We start from the raw sequence: 25,512 nt of genomic DNA on the forward strand, positions 1-25,512 counted from the left end.
TTGTACTGTTGGGGATAACAATAGGCATCAGCATGAATGTAAAGGAGTAATGGTGGAAAGATAAAATGACTACAAGTTATCATGCTGAAAGAAATCTTTACTATGTGTTTGGTGAAATACATTCATATCAACTTAATCATTTCTTTGCAAGAATTTGTGAAATCTCTCCACCTCTCTTTGTTCCCTTGGTCTAAATGGTCCCATATTTCTCTGGGTGTTGTACTTGGGGGATTAGGAATTCCCAGTATATGCTCATATCAATAAACATGTTGGATGAACTGAATATGTTCTGTAATCTGCTTCATACAGCAGCTCTGCTAACAGGATCTAATGATACTTCCTGAGCTTTGAATATATGTGAAGCATCTGGCTTTGCTAAGAAAATGAGGCTAAACTGTAGATCTTTCTTTATAAAGCATGAAAGCAGAGTGTGGTGCAGCTAAGCTACTGTCAGAAATGTTACTCTCTTCCTTAAGATAACTGTTCTCCTTTTCACAAACACCTGGTGTTTGCCACTTAGCTAGGTCTTACTAGATAGAGGTTGGATTTTTTCAAGGGGAGAATTACATAATTATGCTGTGTGACTGCAAGCTAAGGCAGTTCTCATGGCCTTGCCCTTTAACTTATCCTATCACTATAACAGAATAAAGAGCTGATCTAGCGCAGATCTTTGACAGTAATCATGCATGAGCAGTTTGGCCAAGATCTAGTGTTGCACTTACTGCCAGGTCACAGGGAGAGAAATCTTGAGGTCTTTTCATTTCTTAAATCTTACCTGTGGAACCTGTTCAGCTTAGTCAGTGCTGAACAAATGCCATGATCTGACTAAGGATTTATACACTACAAGAGGGATGTCCTGTTTCAGACACCGTGGTGTTTTGGGGGGTTCTTTCAGATGCTAGAACCACAGAAGTCAGTGAAAGCTCTCCACAAATTGCAGGGGTCAGGCCCTGTTCAGGGTCCATCCCCTTGGCATCAATCCCCTGCGTTGATCCTCCTGGGCCATCAGTTGAGGCACTCTAGGAGAAACCCATCTGAGCCAGCTCCAGTTACTCAGTTATCCCATCTCTTTTGTGGACCGAAACTAAATGGCCTCTTTGCTGCTTCACTCTTCCATGGAACTTAAATGTATCAGTTAAAGCAACTATAAGGTTTTGTCAGAGAGATCCATTTTGCAGTCTCAAAAAAAAGTGTCAAAGATACCTAGGAAATTCCTCTGCATGGTGGTTCTGGTTTAGAGTGCACCCTTTCAGCCAGAAAAGTGTCTGCTCTGTCTGAAGTTCAACATGATAAAGAGCTCAGGAATGAGCAATAGTTACTGTTATGGCAGGGACTGAGCTTAAGTGGCCACATGTTCAACTAGAAACTCACAAATGACATGAAACTGTGTCAGGTGAGGTTTAGATTGAATATTAGGAAGGAGTCCTTAACCCAGAGGGTGGTTGGGCACTGGAACAGGCTTCCCAGAAAAGTGGTCACAGCCTGACAGAATTCAAGAAACATTTGAACAAGGTTCTCAGGCACATGGTGGGATTCTTGGGGATGTCCTGTGCATGGCCAGGAGCTGGAGTTGCATGATCCCTGTGGGTCCCTTCCTATTCAGGATATTCTATATTTCTGTGATAACTGTGTGACTTGTCATTTTAACATCTTGAAGATGATATTTGCTTTCCAGAATGCAGCTGCACCACCCTGATTCACCTACCTGTTGACATAGCTGGTTGGGTTTCCCGTGGCTAGCCCCACTGGCCCAGGCACCCCAAGCAGGGTGGCAGAGGGGTGTTGCTGTCAGCGTGAAGTGGGGCTGCTCTCCCAAGTCCTGCCAGTGCAGTGCAGGCTGGAGGAGCATCCCACCCCTTCTCCCTGCTGCACTACTGGGGGCTTCTTCCTTTTTTTTGCAAAGCTTCTCTGCAGGGCAGCTAAGGACATCCGGGTAGGGTGACTGATCCCGGGAGGAGGAGAGAGGCAGGGAGACCATCCCCTCTCTCTGCTGCTGCTGCTGAAGCTGCGCTGGAACCGGAGCCTTCGATGTGGCTCCCCAGAGTTAGTTGCTCAGCAACCAGAATCAATTAATATGCTTTGCAGAAAGTGCAGGGGAAGCCCGAGCTGCTGTCAGCAAGCAGGCAGGAGGCTGAGGGTGACTCAGGATCCCACTCCTGCCTGACACCCATTTGGTCCCACCCCATCTTCTCCAAACACCCTGTTAGCCACCGTTCATTCCCCCTTTCTCCTTCCCTATGGTACTTAATGCGTGTGTCCCCAAATTCTTCAGGCAAAGTACCTCGTTGCTCAAGAAGCCTCCTGCTTCAAGGGTTTTGCTTTTAGATCTGATTTGTATTTTTGGGTTATTTTTCAGACCTTCTCCAACATTTTTCTAGAAATTCTAATATTCTTGTTCTTTGGGAAAGGAAAGGGAGAGCTGGTGTTTTTGACACATGGTTTTAAAGATGCCTTAGGATTAAAAGGGTTGCTTGGTAGTACACAGTTGAGCGGCAGTAATGAAAATGCATCATGTGTAAATTGGGAAAGTTTTTGCCTCTTCCTATGTTACAAATGATCAGCACTGCATATATGAGACCAAAGAGGTAGTACTGATTGTTGTGAAATACCTAGGTAATAGAGTAAATGAGGGGGTGTTGTGGGATTTTTATATCTTCTCCTTTTCAGTATAGTAATTTCAGGGCTTTGGTAAGGTATTATTTTCTTTTTTTCTTTCTTTCTTTGATTTTCTTTGGAGTCCCTCTGATGACACCGCGAATCTGGGAATGAAGAACTTCTTAGAGCTGATTGGAAATGGCATTGCGGAGCTGAAACTTAACTGGAGGAAATATATCTCCTGAAGAAGAAAATATAATGCACTGTAAGGATCTGTCTTCTGGTGAAAAATTCAAGCCTAGAGAAAACTTGTCCGCTTTGTTAGGAAGAATGGGTTGGACAATTTTCTTCAATTCCAAAGGATATCTGAATGCCATGCTGAGCTTAATCTCTGCAGCATGCTCTGTGCTTCTCATCTCTTCCTGATGCACTGCATGGTAAGGCCTTTTTCCTTCCTTTTAATAATAACCATCTTTCCGATATGGTGAGAGGTATAAAATAATATCAATAGTGACATGAATATTGAAAAAATGTAGAAAGGCAACAAAGAATGTTTGTTTGCATGGTTGTTTTCAGGAGCAAGTGTCCTGATTACTGCAGCAGCTTTGTAAGATAATTTCTGTCTTTCTCCCTCGCTTTGTGACTCCGTGTGTGTGTGTGTGTGTGTGTGTGTGTGTGTGTGTGTTGTGCACACCTGTGCTGTCATTTGCATTTGGACTGGAACATCTGCAGCTGGAACATCTGCAGAAATATGTATTGCACATATTTCCATGCTAAAGAGGATGTTTAGGAATTCGCTTTGACATTTCTCTCTCTTTTTCCCTCCCTCCCTCCATTCCCCTCTTCCTGCCTCCTCTTTCTCTTGCTCTGTCTGTTTCTCTGGGGTCATAGTTCTATACCTTCCCTGCACCTCAGCTGTGCACTGACCACTAGAAGGCAAAAACAGGAGGTAAAAGAAATCCTATGTCAATGCAAGAATGGTCCTGAATTATATTATTTTAGTAAATGAAAGCTGCAGAAAGGTTTTGAATGTCTGCAACACTGGCAGGTACAAAAGATCTATTTTATTTTGTTTCCATGGGAAACACCTATCAAGTGCAGACTTGGATGCTGTGTTTTAGAAACAGTGGGAGACAGATTCTCTTACACATCAGAAAGCCGAAAATGACCACAGTGAATTATTATCCAGGTCATAAAATAAACAAATCCAGTATGGGATGTTCTTATATGAAGTAATTTTTGCTATGTATTAGAGGAGTATTGAGAATTATTAGAAATATCTTCAGTGGGCATTGCAAGATACTTTTTGTTAACAGCTGTAATGTGGTTTCATCTTCCTGGGTGAAAGGTGCTAGGGGAGTGCAAGGAGATGTTATTAACTACCTGAATTACAAATGCATGGGTCATTGTCAAGAAATTGTCAAGCAGATCAGGAATTGCACAATGAATGTACTGAGTTGGAAGAACAGGTTTCTTTTCCAGGAAGGCTGGATTATTTGGGTCTCTGCTTCAGAAATTAGGGTAGAACTAAAAGGTTTTTGGCAATGTGAAACATATGTATTTTCTTACACATCCTGGTGGATCACTGAGTTTGGAAGAGGAAAAGTTGAGTGGTTCTTGAGTAAACTGTGGTAAGGACCTGCCTTCACTCTGAGGGCAACCCCTTGGAAATCTGACTGCTTTTGATGGAGCTGGAAAAAGATCAGGAGCAGGTTTGTGTGGCAGCTCTCATGGGCTGTGCAGCCGGATATGGAGATGACAGGCTCCTGGCAGCAGGTTTTCAGGGTGGGAAGGATGAATAAAGTCAAAGCACAAAAGCCAGGCCACAGCAGGACTCATGAACAGGAATCAGAGTTTAAATACTACTCAAAAGATGTAATTTTGTGGTAGTTCCCAATAAATTTCCTTCTTCTATGATGAAGGATTCCACAAGGCTGTTTTTAAAGAGAAAACAGTAATGCAACTTCTTCAAATCACTGCAGCAGGTGGAAGCACAGATGAAAAAACACATTGTAGTGTGAAAATATTTCAGTAGGGTACAGAGGAATCAGCCTTGATTTTAGGAATAAAGGTTCAAAACACATATATCTGAGCATTGAAGCAGAATTTTTGTGTATTTTATTATCGAAAATGTGTGACTAATGTAAGAACCAATAAGCAAAACTGAGGAAGGACAACACAACCCATGAATGTCATCTTCACTGCCAGAAGGAACCTCTTACTTGTGGAAGCCATCCCCTCAACTCTCTATGTGAACAAGGACTGCATCCTGAATTCAACTTGCCCATTGCAAACCTCACATCAGCAGCTCTATGTCAATCAGTGGGACAACTTGCATGAATGTTATTGTTTAACCCCAGCTGGCAACTAAACACTGCAGGGCTGATCACTCAGTCCCCCCTGGTGGGATGGGAGAGAGAACCAGAGAAGTAAAAGTGGGAAAACTCATGGGTGAGACAAAGACTGTTTAATGGGTAATGCAAAAGCCACATGCACTCAAGCAAAGCAAAGCAAGGAATTCATTCACCACTTGCCATGGGCAAGCAGGTGTTCACCCATCTCTGGGAAAGCCAGGCTCCATTCTGTGTAATGGTTACTTGGGAAGAAAATGCCATAATTCTGAACAGTCCTTCTCCCCTCTTCCTTTGTCTTTCCCCTGTTTTATATACTGTTTTACATGTTTTATATGACACCATATAGTACAGAATATCCCTTGGGTCTGTTGGGGTCAGCTGTCCCAATTGTGACCCCCCCCAATTCCTTGTGCATCCCCAGCCCACTCTCTGGTGGGGTGGGATGAGAGGCACCAAATGCCTTTGCACTGTGGAAGCTCTGCTCAGCAAGAGCTAAAACATCTCTGTATTGTAAATACTGTTTCTAGCACCAAACATAGCCTCAAACTAATTACTAGAAAGAAAATTAACTCTATCCCAGCTAAACCCAGCACATTCTCTATCCCTTATTCTAAACCAATTGTATCATACTCAGGTCCCACACTATCCAATACATCCTCATTAATCAACCCCCCTTCCCATATTTACACAAACCATGCAGATAACATTCCCTTAGTCTATGGACCACCCTTGTAAAATGTCTAGAAATGTTCACAAAATGTCCATTGTGTTCATTTATTCCATGACTTTGGGCTCCACCTCTTACGGTGGTCACTCAGAACGGGAGAGGTCAAAACTAGCACAGTGAGTAAGAACTACTCATGTGAATAAATTCTGAAAGATTTTATAAGATCAGGCTCTTTGATTGTCATGGCAACAAATTTATTAGGCTTCATGCATAACTTGGATTTCCCTTCTAAAGAAAATAATTTTTCTTTTTACGTATGCGAATCTTTTACTTTGTAATTAGAGAAAGAAAAATAGGTTAATTACATTCTTAAAGATCATGGAACTGTACAGATACATTGTTAGTGAAAAATTATCAGAGTATGCAAAAATTTACCTTTATTAGTGGCCTCCAAATCGAACAAGTGTATTCTTATTGGAATCATTCATTGCCTTATTATTTTTCTGACAGTATTAACATTGCTACTAGGTATTTTCAATTTTTCCAGGAACCCATCCTTGATTCATTTGAAACATCACTGATCTTACCAAATACTCACTATTATTAGGTTTAAGGATACTTACCCAGCATTTTACTACATTAAATATGTTCATTTTTTAGTTAATACGTGATGTTGAGCTCTTTAGTTGATTCAGGAACATTTGTCTTTATGGTATAGAAACAAAATATGAAATCATAATTTTAGTAAACTTCCTAAAGAATATAGATATATATTGAAATAGGAAAGATAAAATCATCTGGATTTTATGTCTCTGTGCAATTTTGCATGCTTATAAATGTCTGTATTATTAAGATATATATTACATAACAAGCAATATTTAATTAACTGTCATTTGTAAAGAACAGTTCCTTTTTGCATAGGATTTTTTTTTCCACGAGGTTATGCATTGTGGTAGAAAGAAGAATATTTTAAAAAAAGCAAGCATAACACCTTAATGTGTATCCAGTACACTAATGCAGTAATAGGTTCATTTGTTTATTTTATCCCTATAATATACATAGTGAGAATAGTGGATTCTTTTCTAAAGAGTGTGTTATTTTGAGAGAGAAGGGTTTGCATCATACAGGGTGTTCATTGTCTTCAGCATACGTTTCTGTCAAAGATTTGCTGCGACTTAAGACTCTTTAGTGATATTTTAAATAATTAAAAAACTTGCACAACAGCTGCATTTGGCTTTCCCCATCAATTCTAAAGCAAGGAAAATTAGTAATTTCATTTTCTTTTAAGATTCTAGTCAATAAAGGTTTGATGCTGGGAACACCTGCATTTCATTTCAGTCCTTTGAATGGTTTCTTTAGATAAACAACGTGAATTAAAGCTTGAACCATCTGCATTGTCAGGGAAGTTATACTGAGCAGTGGAAATGTTTTCCACACCTACAGCAACTATTTCTAGTCAAGAAAAATGTGGCACATATGCAGTTCCTGTACTCAGAATGCCTTGAGCTCTCTTGATTTACGATCCAGCAAAAACCTGATTTTTGAAAGGCCTGCAAAAAATCCAAAACAAAGCCCAAACGAATCTTAAAATTTTGGTTTTTAAGTGTAAATGTCCATAGAAAGAATATTTCTTGGTCAAGTAATTTCTACAGATCAGCATCTGTGTTCTTCATAAACCAGGATAAAATATTGAAATGTTTTTAAAAAAGGAAAAGTTCTAAAAATCAGTATGTTTGAAAATACTTTAATTTTAATCAGACCTCCATTTGTTACAATAAATTGTACAGTTATCTGTTTATCTGTTTTTCTCAGTGAAATTTTACAACTTTTTTTTTTTTTAACAGAGAAGTGTTTTGTTGTGATTTTTTTCACTAGGTCTTTTACAGCTGTCCCAATATTTGTTGGCTCTCACAAGTCAGTTCTTTAACCAGAAGCTTTCTGAAGGGTCATCTTTATCACTACATATTGCATAGCCCCATGTTACTGAAACTCAGCCGCAGTTCTCACCAGGTTTATGGTAGAACAGAATCTCTGATGGTGATTCCCTCCTTTAATTCTTCTTGTGTCTTCAACAAAAAGCAGGCCTCTATTTTTCTGAGTTTTACAGATACCAGAAGTAGTACTTTTTACTACAAAAACCTTCAAGAGGCCTTCAAAAGGCATGCAGGCAAGGAGTAGAATTAATCGAGTATTAATATCCTTATTAAATAGATAAGGAACTGAGGAACAAAGAAACTGCCCAAAGCTATACTGGCAAGGGAAGAGTTCGGAATTGAACCCAAATGTCCTTATTCTCAGTTCATCACTGTCCCTGCAAGGTTGCTCTTCATTTTGTTCATTTTTTTGCTTAATGACTTGCATTTGGACTTTTAAGTTAATACTAGCTGAAGTATCAAATGTGAAAGGGAATTACTGATGCGTACTTCCTTTCCAGTCTGACACAGTTGTCCTAAAAATTCTTTTTTCTCTCCTGAGCCATTCTGTTTGAATGTAACCATTAATTATGTAATTGCTTTTCTTCACAGGGGAAGTAGATCCTATATTAAACAGAAAATAACTAAATAGAAACATCCTAAACATGCCATACAGGTTCTGGGGGACATACATATGTACCTGGTTATGCTGTCAGTGTTTAGGGACAGCTGTGGGGCTATGTAATGGGTTTGAAGGCTCTTAGTAAATTAATCAAATTTTAGCCCAGAAAAGAAATCCAGTTAAAACATAAAAAGACCTATGATTTGCTATCTAGGATTCACACATCATTATGAATCCAGCACTTGTGGGGAAAAGAGATGAAAGAGAGAATATAAGACCTAACAGGGATTCTTATTAACCCTGGTATGCCTCCTCTGTCCAAGGTAATCTTTCAGTTTTGTATCCTCTTTATGAAAAAGGAAAAGATGGTTTGTATGGAAAGTACTTAGCTGCTAAAATTACTTTTCAAGTTGGGGGAAAAAAATATGACTTTTTCATCCTAATACAAAGTCAGAAAAATTTTGTACGTCAGGAAGGAAAAACAGCTTTTGCAAATGTGCCAGAGTTTTGGAATCAGTACCGAATTCCAGCAGAATATACCAGAAGCTTAAGTGGTATCTGCCTTACCTTGTGCAGCTCCAGGTGTTCCATGACTCTGGATGCTGACAAGTACAATTCTTACCCAATTATTCAACAACCTATTAATAGAGAAGAATATGAAAGTCTGATTAAAAACAATACTTTACTGGAAATCTCATCTCACTTTGGTTTTATTTCTGAGAAGTGTTAAGAAGAGAACTTAAAATGGACCCTACTGCACCAAGTATGCTCTTTTTTTTTTTCTGACATTTTTTATTTTTACTGGCTTATAATGGAAAAATGTTAGAAAGGAATGCTTTTGTCAATACATACTCCATTATAGTAAGGATTTACACAAATTGCTTCAAAATAATGTTCTCCAGTGCACAGAGCTCAGGGCAGCCAGAAGGATCACCTGCAATCTAATTTCATCCACAGTGATGGTGCAGAGGGTCATCCCTAGCCTACCTCAACCTTCCATACTAAACTAGACCTAATGTTATCTGTAAATATCATAAAAGAAGTTCTGAAAATCTTTTCTAGCTAAGCTGGCAATTTTTCCCTGGAACCTTGGGTATTAGAGTACATGAAGATGTTTAAGTTCAAACACATACTGGTGCTTAAGAACTTAACGTATCACATGGCCTCTACTTATTTTTAAAATCAGAGGGAGTAAGGGATCCAAATACCTTTGAGGATCTGACCATGAGATTTATAATATATGCCTATTTTCTACAACATTAAGAGTCAGGAAAGTAAATCTAATTATTGGAGTTGAGTAATTACCTAACTTTGACAGGTAAAGTGGTTTTTATTCAGCTAAGAAATATTGGAGAACAACTTAAGCCCATCAACATAAATAATGAAAAATAAATAATGAATTTCATTCATTGTAAGAGCTCCAGAGAATATTAATGCGGTCCATATTCTTAACTTCTGAAAATTTGAGATTAATCATTTTATGCATATGTCTTTAGATACTGAAAAGCAACACTTTCTCCTCCATGTGAAACAGTGATACATTTGATGAAAAAAATTAGGACTTTATTTTGACACATCCCAAAACCTAGCAATACTGTCTGCAAAGTGAGATATTACTGAAGTACTAAGAATGCAAGAAACTTTCCTTTAAGGAAGACAAGCCTAATGTTTGAAAACAAAACCATGTCACTTTTTGAATGGGAAAGCTGATGACAAGCCTGTCTAAGAGCTGTGTGTTGGAATTCCTTTCCGTAGCTTGCATCTAAACAAAACACTGGGTAAAAGGGAGTTTGTCGAGGTTTTCACAGTAAATGTAACTGTTCACTGAATACAGAAGCACTACAAAATACTTAGCAGGAGAAGGTAAGATTTCAGAAGGGCTTTTAAAGCATTCTTGAAAGTGGCTCTTAATGGATGAACACAATGGGCCTTAGGATAGTATTGTTTCTGTGCTGCTGAACACAGTACTTGTCCTCTATATGTATTAAGAAAAGCTAGAAAACAAACCTTTCCTATAAGGAAGAGTTTCAGTGATGTCATATCCATTTGGTTTGGGTTCCTGTGGCCTCATTCCATTGCAAATGCTTTATGTTGCACCAAAATGCTTTGAAGCCTGGCACAGCTGGATGTGTTCTGAAAACACTGCTGTGGAAATGTATGACAATCTACACTCTACCTGCTCCTCTGGAGAAATTTTGAAGTATTACTGGGTCAGCATAAGGGTAATGACATCTTTGACATTACTTCATGTAATGCTCAGCATGTTTTAATGTGTCGTATCACTGGGGACACCCTGACTGTGTAATGTGATGTACCTCACTGCATGGTTTTAATATCACAAGCACTTTAGAGGGGGTTGAAGAAGGGCTTGTCGATTATTTCTGTTCCTAACTGTTACCCCACAAATTCTGCATCTCTTCATGTGCTTTCAAAAGGAATTTTAAGGGATCACTGTTCTCTTTCAGTCTAGTTGTTGTCTCCACCCTGAAAACCACACAATGGACGTTTAATGCCAAAGGGTCCAGAGTATCTGCTCCATTCCTCACTGAATTTCAGTCAGCTAGTAAAAGACCACAAATCACATCTGCAATGTCTCAAAAGAGGAGAGAGATCAAAAGCATCACTAAAAAACCCAAAAAAACCCATAAGCAGACCATGTGTAATGGTACAGAGGGAATCCTACAATGCTTTTGCTGAATCTATCTCCAAATTAATTTGTGACCGCTCATCTGGCTTTCAGTAGATATTCTGAGTATATGAAGAAGGCACACCAAATTGTCACCACAGGGATTTCAATATCAGGAACACTAATGTTCCCTATCTCACAAACTCTTCCTACCCTTTGCTGCAGCCTCACATGGAGGTGCATTGTCTCCCTGCAGAAGTCAAGTTGTGTGTGAAGAGAGAAACAACCTTTCCGAGTCCCTCCAGGTTAAGCATATGAATAGCACAGTGTGAATATGATGTAGACAGACAGGATCAATAAGCAATTTCCTTCATAAAACAGAGACCTTCAGTTAAAATCAGCTAAAAATTTTTACCAAGTTACAGCACATGAATTACTGTATGTCTAAAGAATCTGGTGTCCTGTCCTCCTTGCCCACATCTCTATCAGATGCCTGTATGGATTCATCTTCCCTTGATCCTTTTTGTGTCTATCCCAGTCCATGTGGACACACATGTCTAAACCCCACGGCAGTGCATCTGGGTACATCCATGCATTGCATGTGGATATAAACCAAGATTCTCACCCCCTCAGTGCACACATGCACATGTCCCTCCTGTGAGGGGACACACCTGTGGGATCACACCCTGTCCTGCCTCACCAGGGACCTGATCTCCCAGTCCCCTGTGGCTTACAGACAGCTCCTCAGCCCTCAGTAACACTGCTAAGACCAGACCTCTCAGCTGCATAAGTGATGTGTGCACAGGTCTCTCAGGAAATTTAAAAAAACAGCCAGCATGGCCTTATGGGCCACTTTGTCTCTAGGTCTATGAGGCATGTCAGTAAGATCTTGTGGGCCATATCCATCACGGATCCTCCCTGCTCCTCAATGCAAAGCCCAAGCGCTGTACTCAGAATTCAGTTTTCACTCATATGATGACTACTACTTTTATAAAACAATCCCAATGAGATGAGCTGAGATGCTTTGGGTAGCTGTTTGGGTAGGGAAATTGCAACCAGGTAGGACATTTCCACTTCAGCTGCTTGGTTTGCTTTACGATTTGGGCATGAAACACAGCACTTTGCACATGAACGCGCCCATGTCCTCAGTGCCAGGGTGAGAGATACCATCCTGCTTGTGATTGTCACAGCTGGTGTGAACTGAACAGGAGCCAGGATAGAGCACTTAAGAAAGTCCCCACAGCCCCAGTCCCCCACAAACACAAGAGGTTGGGCCAAAGCTGCTATCTGCTTCACACCTCTTTTTCTCCTGGTCTGGAGGTATGACGTCCCATCCTCTTTGCTTTTACAAGATGTAAAGATGCTGATCCTCCTGGAAATCAGGTTACAATCACTGTGGGAGACAGCTTCCGGATCTGTTTGTCAGGGCTACTGAACCTTGCTTGTGCGTCCCAAGGTGAGGATTAATCTGTTAATGTTTGTGAAAAGCTATGTAAATGATCTGTACCATGCTGACAGGTCAAGTACTGCATTGCTCACTGGCTGCTCTTCCTGACAGCTTAAGATACATGCCAAACAATGCCTACCCTGTCAGACCGTGTTCACTGATGTAGTTTGACTGGCTTAACCCTCTCAGGATTTGGACTTACTACTTCTAGCCTACTGATTGGGTGATAAAGCGCAAATATGCAAAGCTGGTGCTTTTCACATAACCTAGAATCCAACACAGATGTTGATTTATGAGACCATGGACTCAAAGAAAACTTCTTGGATCTATTACAGTACATGTGCAGTTCATGTCCTGAAGGACACATGGAAAGCAGTGAGGGCGAGCAGAGCTCTGTGCTGTCCTCAGCTGTGGGCAGAAGGCAGCAGCAGCAGCTGCTTTTGTGAGCCACTGGCAGGATTTGGCCCTGCTGTACCTGCAGGAGCTGCAGAAGCTCTGAATGGCTGCGAGGCTTGGCACAAGCTCATCCGAGAAAGTGAATCCTACCAAGTGTAGGATGCACTTGAAATTTGGGAACCTTTTTGTCCTGTGCTTATCACATAGATTGCAGCTAATATCAGTTACTGAGATCAGGGTCTGACAGGGGTAGATATTGAAGAAATGATAAGAGAAACAGCCTCTTCTAGAGAATTAAATGCTGAGTGAATGCAACTCCCATAACTAATTCTGCAAGCACAGAATGCCAAAAAGATACTAACTGATTTCACTGTCTGCTTTACTACATACTTGGTCCCAGTTAGCAGAATTACATGTGGATTTTTATGTTGATTTTTGGAATTAATGATTAATACTTTCATTATCTTTAAAGCCTTTTGCAGAGAGGATCGCTTGCCACTGATCTTTACTGATGTTTCTCTGGGTGTATCTGTGCTTTTCCTTAACTACTTCAGCTAGAAAGCCATGCTGCAGCATGGTGCAGGGGCTGTTCTCTGTATAAGTTGTTAGTAAACAAGAGTAGGATTGACAAGAGAATGGGACTTCCTGTGAATCTTCATTGTTGCATGGTCTTCTTCTTTGAGGTTACTGGAGCTGACAACTTACTAGGTGGGTCATTTTCAGGGACTAACACAGGGCTGTAGGGTACATACACTAGCAATTTGGGTGACTAGGTTACAACAAACTACATTTTTTTCTCTCACAGTTGCTCATCTGGACAATTTTTGATTTCAAAGCCTAGTCCAATACCTGGTGGTCATCAGTGAGAATTGTGCCATTGATTTCTTCCACAGCTGGATCACATCATTGACTGGTTTCATCTTCACAACTCGTACAAGTTGCTGTGGTAGAAAATACGAATATACCTTGGCTTTGCACTTTGTGTTTTCACCTGAAAGTTACTTTCCATTCCTTTCGCGTTTCAGATATTTATCTGCCACATATCTGGGGCTTCAGCAAATGTTCAGGGCATACCTCTGTGTCTCTGCACAGTGCCTTTGCACACACGTCTCCACTGGTATGAGAATTACTGCTCTGCAGCTGGGTATCTCCAAGATTTAACGTACCTCTTGTTTTGTTTCTCTCAAGCAGCCTGTTTGTCAGCCACAAAACTCCATGAAAATGATTGATAATGAAAGGAACTGATTTCTTCTTTCTCCTTGTAAAATGACAGCACAACTCCATTTTAGGTCTTTGTTTACACTTGCACTAAACAATATGTATAAATGTACCCGGCTGGCATTGATCTAGCTGGATTAAGCAACAGGCAGGGGAAAGAGGGTAGGGCATGAGTTTCAGAGTGCACCTAAAGGGTGTAGCAGGACTGTGGCTGTGGTTTGAGATAGCTGTTCCTCATGGGGTTGCAGGCCTTTTATTTTCTAGGAGACTTCTGCTCCCACCTGGTTAGGTGGGAGCTACCTCAGGCACAGTCCTGTGCACAGCAGTCCTGTAACTGTAGCAGAGAAATAGCTGATGTCAATTATAAGTGACTGCAAGTTGGAAAAGTTGCAACAGGATGAATTTATAAGCATTGTTTGGGAAGCTTTAAATATCTTGTTTACTGTGCTATTAAAAAAAAGCTAAAATTTTAAAGAACAATGAAGACCAATCATCTGTAAATCTTGCTTTGATGTGTTGCCTAGTAATATTCTAATGTTTACAGTTTTGACAGTAAAATGACACAGGAAAAAAATCAAAATTAGCATTTACAAGAGGTCAGGAATGAGAAAACAGAAGGAAGGCAACAGAGATTTGTGCTAACAGAGGGATTATGGCTTTTGGTAAAGGGCAATATGCCATCTATAAAGCACAGTCATTTCTGCAAATCCCTGTTTTCCTGGCAACAGTGAGGAAGAAGCAGCCCATACACTGCTTTGACAAGATGGCAATCACATGCTTTAATAAAATGTTTAGTAGCTCTACACAGCATTGTCCAAGCAACATAAAACTGGAGAGAGAGTGCTGCTGTGCAGGGGGGAGAAAGACACCATTTCTCAGAGCCAGAATTGTTCATGCTGACCAACTTCCCAACAACAAAGGGTGTCCCTATGCTCACAAAGGTGTCCTTAGGACCCCGGAGACCCTGATTCCTCAGTCCCCACCTGGTGCTCTGGCCACACGAACATCCATCCTGTGATAGGCAAGAGTGTCCACCAAAATTGTAATAGCAAGTGCAGTGTAGAAGAACTTGTTCTTAACTGGTTGTGCAGTGTACAGAAGGTGGCACCTGTTGGTTAAGCATGGTGTACATGCAGGTACCTATGAGAAAGCTGTTCTGTTCTTAAATATTTGCAAATATCTTCATGTGGCAAAGTGCTGTGGATTTGTAAGTCATGCACATTTTCTCTTCAGTAATGTTTACTTTAGCCCCAGGGACAGTGCAGAGTGTAGCTGTGACCAGAATGGATGACTTCATGAGAGGAGGGAACTTACCCAGCCTCACTGACAGATTTTTATGAAGGGTTTCCCAAAGCCAGCCTGCAGCAGTGCAGCACTACAGATATGCTTCTGACATTTGTAGTTCAAGAAGCAGCAGTATGAAAAGTAAAACACTGCCAGTGGGTTTCCATAAAAAGCCTGATTCTTGGATTATTTCTGGGGGTTTCAGTGTAGCTATGAGCTGTACGACCCTAAGCTTTCTCTTGGAAGCACTCGACCAGTCTGCATCTGTCTTCCTTTCCACCACTACCAAACAGAGTGAACTGCAGCAGTGCTGCAAGCTCCAGGGAAGCAAGGACTGGAGAAAGGAACAAGAATTTGGGAGCAACTGGAAGAAAGAGACACATGAACTCAAGAAAAAAGACTCAGGAGTCCCCATAATGTTTACTTTCAGAAATAAGCCAAAAATTTCTCCTGACAAAACCTTACATTCCTGAAAAACTGACAAAGTTAATTTAATATCCATAAAATAGGTTATCTTTTTGGAAAACTACCTGGAGTCTTTCTTATCCATACAGAATAGATTGCCCAATATTCCTATGGCTTCTGCCATAGGTCCTAGTCTGATTATAGGCATGAAATGTCGGTAAATGTAATCATGATACAGGCAGATTTATGTGTCCCCAGGCAGGTTTTAAAATAACAACAAGAGTATAAATACTGGATCTATGGAAAGAAAATGTCCATTATTAAAATCAATCCACAAGCTAGTACTGTGAAAAGCTTTCTTCTTCAACACAGCTGTCAGCCCCACTGAGATTTTAAATTGGAGTTTGTCTAGTGTAACTCTCACTTTCTGTTTAAGAAGCAAAGCCAGAAACATTAAACTTTTGTCTCTGGTTTTTAAAGTACAGGAAAGCTAGTATAATTGCTGCACTAATGTAGAGTTACGAGCTTTTAGGCTCCCCAGTTTTTGGCAAAGAAGGGTTGCATCTTTGGATTCATGAAATAAGATATTTCTCAGTGCAAATTTGCCATAGTCTCTCTTCACAAAAAATCTGCATCCCTTCCTCTCCTCTGGACCATTTGGCATGGCTCTCTGGTTTGTCACTGCCTGGACTGCACTCCAAAACTGGCTGTACTTCAGTCACCAGTCTCTGTGCAGTGTTTCCATGTGAATTATTGGAGTGTGCTTGACATCTGGAGTTCTAAAGAAATGAGAAGTATGGTTCAAATCTCAGACAGCAGCTTGAAAGGCTGACGAAGATGCAGAGCTAGGTCTGTGGTCTGGCTGAGGCAATGCCCATGCCAAACTCAACAGAAAAAGTGGCTGGGCGACAAAAGCGATCACCCATTGGACCCGCGGCATGCACAACACGGCTTTTGGTGTCAGGCTAAAAAAGAGTGGTTTAGAGGGTGACACAAAATCCCTGCGAGGAGCACAAGGGTCGGTGCCATATGTGCCTTATGTGCCATATGTGTCAGTGAAGTTTGGAGCTAAGGACTGATAGGACAAGCAAAGTAGGACTTAGCTTGAGTTCTTAAGTTAGACAGGCTTGTGTGAAAGCAATTAACCAGCTGGGAATTCTTTGGAGACAAATTACTTCAAACAAAGACAAATCTTTGGAAGGTCGTATCAGGAGGAAATAGAGAGGAAACTTAAGGATGTTTTTCTGAGTTAATTTATTTTCACTCATCATTGGCATTGATTAACACTGGATTGACAGGACAGTGTCATTATTAAGGCTTTATTCATCATCTTCAGCAAGGTAGTCTGTGTCATAGCAAAAAGACATTTTGCACATTTTATTTGGTGGGTTTTTGTGCCCCTCCTTGGAGTCTCTAGAGCCACAGATCAATTGTTAGTGTTTAGTGACCTGCCCAAGGGTGTAGGGCCTGTGGGTAGGTCTTCTTCTATGGCTGGCACTTGTACAGCACATAATGTCTAAGATGACACTGACCCTTTCAGCCTTATAGGAATAATATTCTCAGCACGATGAATTGTTCTTGAATGTTTTCTCCAGTGTACTTTGTTACATGCCCAAACATTTATTTTCCTCTTGAGCGTATGTCCAACATTTTCTCTCTGCTCTCTTTGTTGCATGGGTTTGTTTGTAGCCAACAGCAAAGGTCAAAAGCCATGTTACTGTTTCTATTTCTATGTTTCTGTTAAGCTGAATTAAATTGTTGGTGCTGCAAAGTGACTTCTTAAAAAGCTTATGCTGCAAGTCTTCAACCAGTATAAACCGAAGCTGAGCTGCATCAGTTTAAACCAGATGGTGCAGAGACAAAATGTGGTCCAAAGAACAGGGTGCTGATCTGGAAACCAAGAAAAAGGGTTTGCTTCTCAAAATTTTTCACCTTCGTCTGCCTCAGGTTTTCTGGATGGGTGGTAGAGTGACACTGTATTTTAAAGCACTTTGCACATTCAATTTTTCAGTCACGCACTTTTTCCTTTCTAACATTTATCAGTATGATTGCCTGCTTAATCTATGTTACAGATAGATTATAAAATCATAATGTCTAGAAATACTATGGTGTCCTCAAATAGGTTAATCATCTTTACCAGTGTGAGTATTCACTAGGAGGGGCCATTTCTCAGTCCAGAAGCAGCAGCAGAGCAGCATTGACTTTTATCCATCAAGCAGCCTTCCATTTCTTTCCTACATAGTGAAGAGAATCCAAACCTTCACTTAGAGTATGAATGATTCTGATCAGCATTTTCAGGTTAACCTGAATTAATATTTAGTTCAGCCTTCAAATAGCCTTTGGAGAGATTTGGCCTAAGTGGTTGGGGTTTTTTTTAATCTTTGATTTTTTTCTATTTGTTAGAATTTCTTCAAATGTCATGAACTGAAAACACCTGAATATCTCTGCTATGATAAGTGTTCATTTCCCAGATTTGTTTCCTGAGGAAAGTCCTTTTTCTCACCAGAGCCTGAAGAACAGAGCTATCGTTTTCCATGGGTTTTAGATGGCTCATGACCATAAGCTTTTTTTTCCACTGGTATGGTCAGTTCTCCAAGGCAGCTCATCCCCACACTCCTTGATGCTGCCTTAGAGCATGAAAGGGAAAGAAATGGATCAAAATCTCCCTAGAGGATCACCTGGCTTTAAAAATACAAGTAAAGCCAAATGGATACTTTACAAATGTGAGCAAAGTATCTTAATGGAGAAAGCATCAATCCTACAGAGATGATATGACAACTGCTAGAATAAAATCCAGGTCTGTGTGAATACGCAGAACACCTTGGGCAACAATTCATAACACATAAACACTTTATTTTGAAAATAAACATTATCCAATCTACTGTTTCCAGGCAAGTTGCTATTTATTTACTTATCACACCAGTTCAGTGGGACTCAGTGCTTTCCCTATGTGTTATAAGGATTCTGAGACTTAATCATTTCCAATGACCAGTTTTGCATAATTCAGATACTATGAATATTTTATTTATGTTAGCAGCCTCTTTATTGCAAGCAATATTTTTAATGAATCCATTATATGTTAAAAAAAAAAACAGGATTAAACTTGGCTCTCTGTTCTGGGGTCATAAATCTGGATTAGCTTTCTTTTTAGCAGTAATTTTACTCAAGGTTTTGTGAATGGAATTTGACTTGGTGTCCATTGAAGAAAAATGTGGCAAAATATACATTCTTTACTCTAAATCCTAATGAAGAATTACCAATATGCTAGTGAATACTCCTAATACAGAAAGTCAGTGAAATTTGTGGCTGTGTTCTTGGTCTTGTTCACATTTTATATGGTCACTATTTTAAATTACTAGCACTACATTAGAGTGTGTTAAGATGCATCATATAAACAGATACAATTTACCATGACCTTGAGGCCACATGATGTGTACATTGCATTACATTAGCTATCAAAATATGTTCCTTATATAGTACAGTACCCACTGCAGACAGAGATTTGGGTTGTTAGGCATACTGTACAGAGTTGGAAGACATATGCAAATAATCTCTCCAGATCCATGGCCACGTCAGTAGTGTCTTTTTAAAGAGAATAAGAATAAGCTATAAGAAAAAAGAAATGGATCCAAGTGGTTCTGCTTCATAGGTGAGGTGAAATCTTTTGCTAAACCATGGAAACTTCTGCACCTCAGGAAGCATGTAACCCTGAGGGTGACCAAGCAGGGGAATAGGTTGCACAGAGAGGTTGTGGAGTCTCCATCTTTGAGATATTGAAAAACTCCCTGGACATGGTCCTGGGCAACTGGCTGTAGGTGATCCTGCCTGACCAGGGGGTTGGACCAGGTGACCTGCAGAGGTTCCTCCCATCTCAGCCTGTGACCCTGTGATACCCACAACTCCCTGCAGCAAACACCTGCTGCCAGTGCAAAAGCAATGTGCCAGCGCACAGGGGTTAGGAAAACCAGCTCTTCCCATGATATTTTCTTCACTACTCATCCCAATGGCCTTGCCAAACCATTTTGTGAGTTAATTGTGACCTTTCCACTCCCAAATCCCAGTTCTCTACTGTACCACAGAGTTCTACCCCAAGACCTGAAGAGGACATGTGTCACCTTGCCCTTGTGCTTTCCCCAATGTGTTACTCCCAGCACAGCCAGCTCATTTCCCCAGGAGCAGGGGACCTGCACAAGCTGAGCTACCATCTCTCTCCCATGCCATGCTCACTCAGAGGATGAGCCAGAGGGGCAGCTGCTCCCGTGGATTGAAGCCCTGACTCTCCCGGCTGTGCCAGTTTGTGCAAATCGACCTTCAGAAACCCACTTCAACCTTCTGTTCTTCCTCCCTCCCTTTCTTATACTTCTTACTGTTGTAATTTTGCAAGCTGCTTGGGCTAGGTATCATTCTCACTATCTGTGTCTGGTTTCTAGCCCAGACGTCAGCAGGGGTTGCTGCATGCTGCTGCAATATAAATGACTAATGATGATGATAAAAGGTGTAGGAGTTGGTTGCCTGGAGTGTTACCCTACTTTGATAACTTTGTTTTAGAAACTAGCTTCTTCCTCAAATTATCTGCTATTTTATCTTATTACATCTAATATTTTACAAGTGGCAAGGGATTCTCAGCTGCCTCCATTTTAGAGTGCTCGTCCAAGGGCTTTGAAAGAGGCTTTGAAATTTTCAAAGTTTGGATGGTGTTGCTGTGACAGTGCCAGTAGCCTTCAGCATGAGTTGCAGGGTATTGGAACCTTTAAAAGTCAGCTGCAACTGTGTCCTAAAAGAGGCATTCAATAGAGAAGTGCTCTATTTTTAAATTTGGGCTGATACAGGTAATAATTACACACTAAACAGTATGTGAAAAGAACATTATCAAGGTTGCACAGCTCAGCACTTGAAGCTAAGAAATGCTGTAAGCAAAATTGTCTCTACTCCATTAATTTGCCACCTTGCACAGGTGCATCAGTCACAGACTATTTTTGCACAGGATCCGAGTCTCACTTGGTGTGCATAATAAATGACTCAATTCATGAGTTCAATACTTGATTTTCTTTTCAAGGCATAGTTCAGACTCTGCTGTGAAGGCAAAATTATTTCCCGCTGGGGCATTCCGGGGTGTTCCACCGTGCGGGTCCTTGCCCCGTGCAAACACTGACTAATTTCCATTTATAGCATCTTAATAGCAATTCTGAGTATCATGGCTCCCTAGTACAGCTGGTAACCTAAGGCAAAAAAAAGAGCAAGATTACAAGTATCCATAATTGTGGGTGTCTAATGTTAATTTTTCAGAGCACCTGGCAGCACATCTTGCAGCTCCTATTATCTTCCCCTGCACTACTGGCCAGTAGTTTCCACTTTCATGTATTCCAACCCCCCAGGCCCAAGGCAGGATCCCAGAAACACAGACCAGGGAACAGGTTTGAAAAGCATGGTGTGAGCAACTTGTCCTGTTCCTCAGAGCAGTGTCTAACATTTGCAGACAAAAGACTGCTGTTCCTCTTCTCAGATTCTCTTGACACCTTTAATTCTGACCAAAAAAAAAAATAAAATTGAACCATTCTACAAGAAAAAGCTTTTTTTTTCTCTCGTTCTATGGCAAACGTGTGATGCTCTGACTGAAGCTGAAATTTGCTGCTTTGCTAAAGCCTACCTGATAACGCATGAACAGATGGAGGCTGAATTCATTCTGGATCACCTTTAATTGTGGCATTTTTGGGTGGTCTTTGTAAATTAATTACAAAAACCTGCAAAGAATTTATTTTTAAAAGCAAAATGATAACCTTCTGCTGTTCATTTATTTTTAAAAGCAAAATGATAACCTTCTGCTGTTCAAATTTTCTTACGGAAAACTATCAATGTCATTTCAACCTATTGGAGTGCTGCAAGGATGCATCAAGCTAGCAGAGTAATTACATAGGAAAAGAAATTACAAGAGAGGTAATTTCTTTTACAAAATTTATCACTTAAACATATTTTCAGGCTCACAAAACCTTCTTCAGCACTTATATCAAACCATCTCAGCCACAATAAAATTGAGAATGCAGTCCTTGCTTCAAAGTAAAGATACTTGAGTATTTCACAGAAATGTTTGTCAGGTTTTTATAGGATAAAACAAATGGTTTACAAGTATCATTCTTATAAACAGCAAAACTGGGTGAATTTTTTTCCAAAAAAATATTTTTCCTGAGATAAATGGTTGGTGAGTATAATTTCAAACCAAACAGTTATAATTTTAAAATTATAAAAAAAACCCTGAACACAACTTTCCTAAATCAGAAAGCGTCAGTTGGATTTATTTGGAGTGTCCCTTAATGTAGCCATAATTACTAATCAATTTTAGAATAAAAATACAGATGGAAGTAAAAGCAGAGATTTTAGGCTTTACAGATTGTTGTTTTACCCACACACTAACAGCTCTTTCCTAGAGAAACTCTTCTTCTACATCCCTCAAGCTTCTGAACGCTCTTCTGGTGCACATATGTTTTGTAAGGAGGGGTCACATCTGAGCTAAAGGTAGTTTGATCCATTACAGGCCAAATTATCTCCTGGCCTTGGCTAAACTTGGAGATATTATATAGCAACAAATTAATATAAATTTGTGTCACTTTCCCTTCTCTTAATATTTCTTAAATGTCTTTGAAGCAGCTCAGTTTCCATTCCAACATGCAGTTGTGAGGGCAGATCTTCAAATAGCTTATGACAGAGGTTGTGTGCCTTCTGGCAGATAACAGAGACCTATCTTTCTCTGAGACTTGGATATTGCATTTTTTCTTGTACAGGGCTTCAATGCATTTTTGCTCCTAAAAGAGAAGCCTGCAGATGCCCTTGAAACAGAAAAATAGGTCTGAAATTATAGCGGTACTTCAGCATCTCATTCTTTCACAAAGATTTTTCAGCTAATACTACTTTAATCCAGAAAAAAGTTGCAAATTTTAGGACTTCTACAGTTTTTATTTATTTATTTGCTTATTTATTCATTTATTTACTTTTTATATCTGAATTTTTCAGCATCCAAATGTGCTCGTGATAGATTTTTATTGTTCTGCTTTGTTAATCTCAGGAAAGATGGGCAAAAGACTAGAAGAGAGAGCTCTGGCTTCAAACTTCTACTCTTTATCATAACTTCCGTTGTGTGGGAGGGAGAAATGTTAGCCTTTTTTCTTTTCTTTTCTTTTTTTTTTTAATCTTTGAATGAAAGGTGTCCTTTCTGCCAACCTTGATATGTGTAAAGGAAAAAATCTTTGGAGTAAGGACAGTACATCTTCAGCTGACAGGCTGGACATGAATACCTGAAGCACAGAAAGGTCTTGCCATCTGCTGCTTAAAACTCCTTCATATTAATAGAAAAGCCAGCGAGAAAGGCAACAAAAATAATCAAAAGTGTGGATTAGCTTCTGTATGAGGATACCACTAGACAGACTGGGATTTGTCAGTCTTGAAAAAAAGATGGCTACAGGGATATGGTAAGAGACTTACAGCATTCTAGGTGGCCTGAAGAAAGAAAGCCAATTACTCATTTTGTCCGGAATTGCCTAATGAGGAACGAAAAACAAGTTCAAACAACAAATGGATACTTCTTCAGAAGTTCCTTAGTTATCTTTTGACCTCGTTGCTAGAGGACACTGTAATGACAGGTTCACTGAAGAGTCTGGATTGCAAAATACCAAACCAGAAAGACAAAAATATCAGGTACCAAAGTCAAAGAATAAGACGTTACTAAAAATAGCTGCATTCATACACTAATTTAACTACTGACTACTCCTGGCATAAAATGATTGCTTTTCATTTATTCAATCAATGCTTATATTTATTTAGCTTAAAGGCTTTCTTGTTGCCTCCTAAAGTGAAACGCAACCCATGAACTCTTGATTTCAGTGAATGTGAGAGAATATTGTCATTAACTTCCAACAAGCCAGGATTTAATTTTCACCTTAGTGAGCAACAAATAGAAGCAGAAGTTGGACCACTAGAGTTTTTCTTACAAAACTGAGCAATACTTACCCAAGTATTACTGAGGAAATCTAAAGGTCTGAAAAGAAATAATGAGTATGTAAAAGGAGGAAAATGGCAAGTGTGTGCTGCAGTACCACTGAGAGTCAAACAATTCTGCTTCTGAGCAGTGGCACTGAGCAACCAAGCAAAGTGCTATCAGGAAAATGGGTTGTGAACACAAAATAGGCCAGTCTAAACCAAACAGAAACACATTGAATTTTCACCACTGTTTAGGTTGAAACAGAAAATTAATAACCTCTGGACTTGTTAAATTTGGACTTTTAATCATAAATGCTTCTTCTGGTTGTGTTTTATATAGACTGTTAATTTTGATCTGTGACAATTCATTCTTTATAGTGCATCTCATACCAAAGGGGAAAGGGCTGTGGGTTAAAGGGTAACTTGCTCTCCCTTTGGTCAGGTTTGTTCCTTTCAGAATCTAGGAAACCAGGACTCATGAAGCCTTATGAATCCTGACATGGGAAGCCTTGCTGTAGGTGGAGGAACCAAAGGCTGTCAGTGAGTCTGGGGATGGCACTGCCTGCACAGTAGTAACAGTTTGGTGCTTGAGAATTATTTTCCTGCTATGGAGCATAGCTTTGTTTCTAAGATAAGGATATCTGTATTGAAAATACTTGGTTTCTTTACAACAGAGCTTAGGTATCCTGAGCATATCAGGGCTGTGAGTAGTCCCAGAAACATAAATGCAGAGAAGGAAGGTAAAACTGCAAAAATTGAGTCCTTTCCCACCCCTGAGTTCTAAGCTGCCTGGGGGACAAAAACTGCTGCCAAAACAAACTGGATCAGACCCAAGGTGGAGAGCAGGACGAGCCCTGTAATACATTACTTATTTAAATTCTGCCCTCTCAGAATAACCTCTTTGCTGCCGTGTGCTTCCCTTTATTCTAGAGGGGGTCTCACATTGCTGAGACCTTTGGAAATATCCTGACTGTAGTGCTATAAATAGCAAGTATTTCCCACTGACTAAAACCTGCAGCATAGCAGCAGTCTGATGTAGGTTTATTTTCCTGCTTGAGGACTACACAAGTGCTTGTGTCCTCTCTCTGCTGAGACATCCCTTCACTTTAGGCACTGGTCTCTCTGCTCACTGCTGGGGAGTGTTATTGAACCTGGCTCACATTCCTGCTCTTTCTGATCTTTTTTCCTCTAATGAAAGACCTCCCCATGGGCACTTTTCCTAGTTTCCCCTCTCCCTTCTCTTATAGCAGGTCTTTGCTTCTCTTGGGTACACTGATTTCTACTGTTTATTAATTTCTGCTCATTCCATTTCAATTCCTCTGCTATTCATATATTCTGTGCACACTGCTGTGTCTGAATGAGCTTTTAGTCAAGCTTCTGATGACCCCAGAGCTTTTCTTGGCCTTATCTTGCATTTACATGATGCCTTTCAGTTCCCTGAAATCCAACTCCAAGAATAAATGCAAATGCGTTTCCCTGCACCTACCAGTACTTCTCTGAGCAGGATCTCGATAGCTGACAGCATCCTGTGTTACTGGAGTTTAGGAGAGGACTGTCCAGTAAAAACAGCACAAGGATCAAGAGCAGATACAAAGTCATCACCAGAAGTGAGGATGTGACAATGTAATCCCTAGAAAAAGAATAGCAAACAAGCATGAATGTGTGTGCCAAGCGTGCCTTCCTCCCGCACATCACAAGCAGCAGCAATTAATGCCCTGCTCAGCATCTTGCTTGGGGACTGTCCAGGACTTGAGCCAATCACCCAACTTCCCAAGTTTGCCCTTGGAGGAAAAGGAGATTAGAAATTCTTATAAGGAGGAAAGAAAAAAAACTGCACTTGGCTGTGATGTTCAGGTGGAGTTAAATCCTCGAGGAGCTCCTCCTTCCTGTTTGGTAATTAGAGCACGTTTGTGAGATAAGGGAACTCACACTCATCTTTGTATGATTTCTGTGCCCTCTTCAGTTTGCTAATCAAAACAAGTTTCCGCTGCATGTTTCTTATCCCCAGAGGGTGGAA

General features: G+C 40.2%; 1 protein-coding gene across 1 annotated transcript in view; it reads left to right on the forward strand.

Moving 5' to 3' along the window:
• Positions 1–2,993: 2,993 nt before the first annotated feature.
• TUNAR (transmembrane neural differentiation associated intracellular calcium regulator) overlaps positions 2,994–25,512 on the forward strand; it is a gene marked incomplete at both ends in the record, with an annotated part of 28,032 nt that continues 5,513 nt past the window's right edge. Inside the window, one exon of the mRNA XM_082283264.1 lies at positions 2,994–3,032. Within this exon, the coding sequence (XP_082139390.1) occupies positions 2,994–3,032 (39 nt within the window). The remainder of the gene's footprint in view (positions 3,033–25,512) is intronic.

Source organism: Coloeus monedula, assembly GCF_965178545.1.
Source record: "Coloeus monedula genome assembly, chromosome: 6".
NCBI classification, from domain to species: Eukaryota; Metazoa; Chordata; class Aves; order Passeriformes; family Corvidae; genus Coloeus; species Coloeus monedula.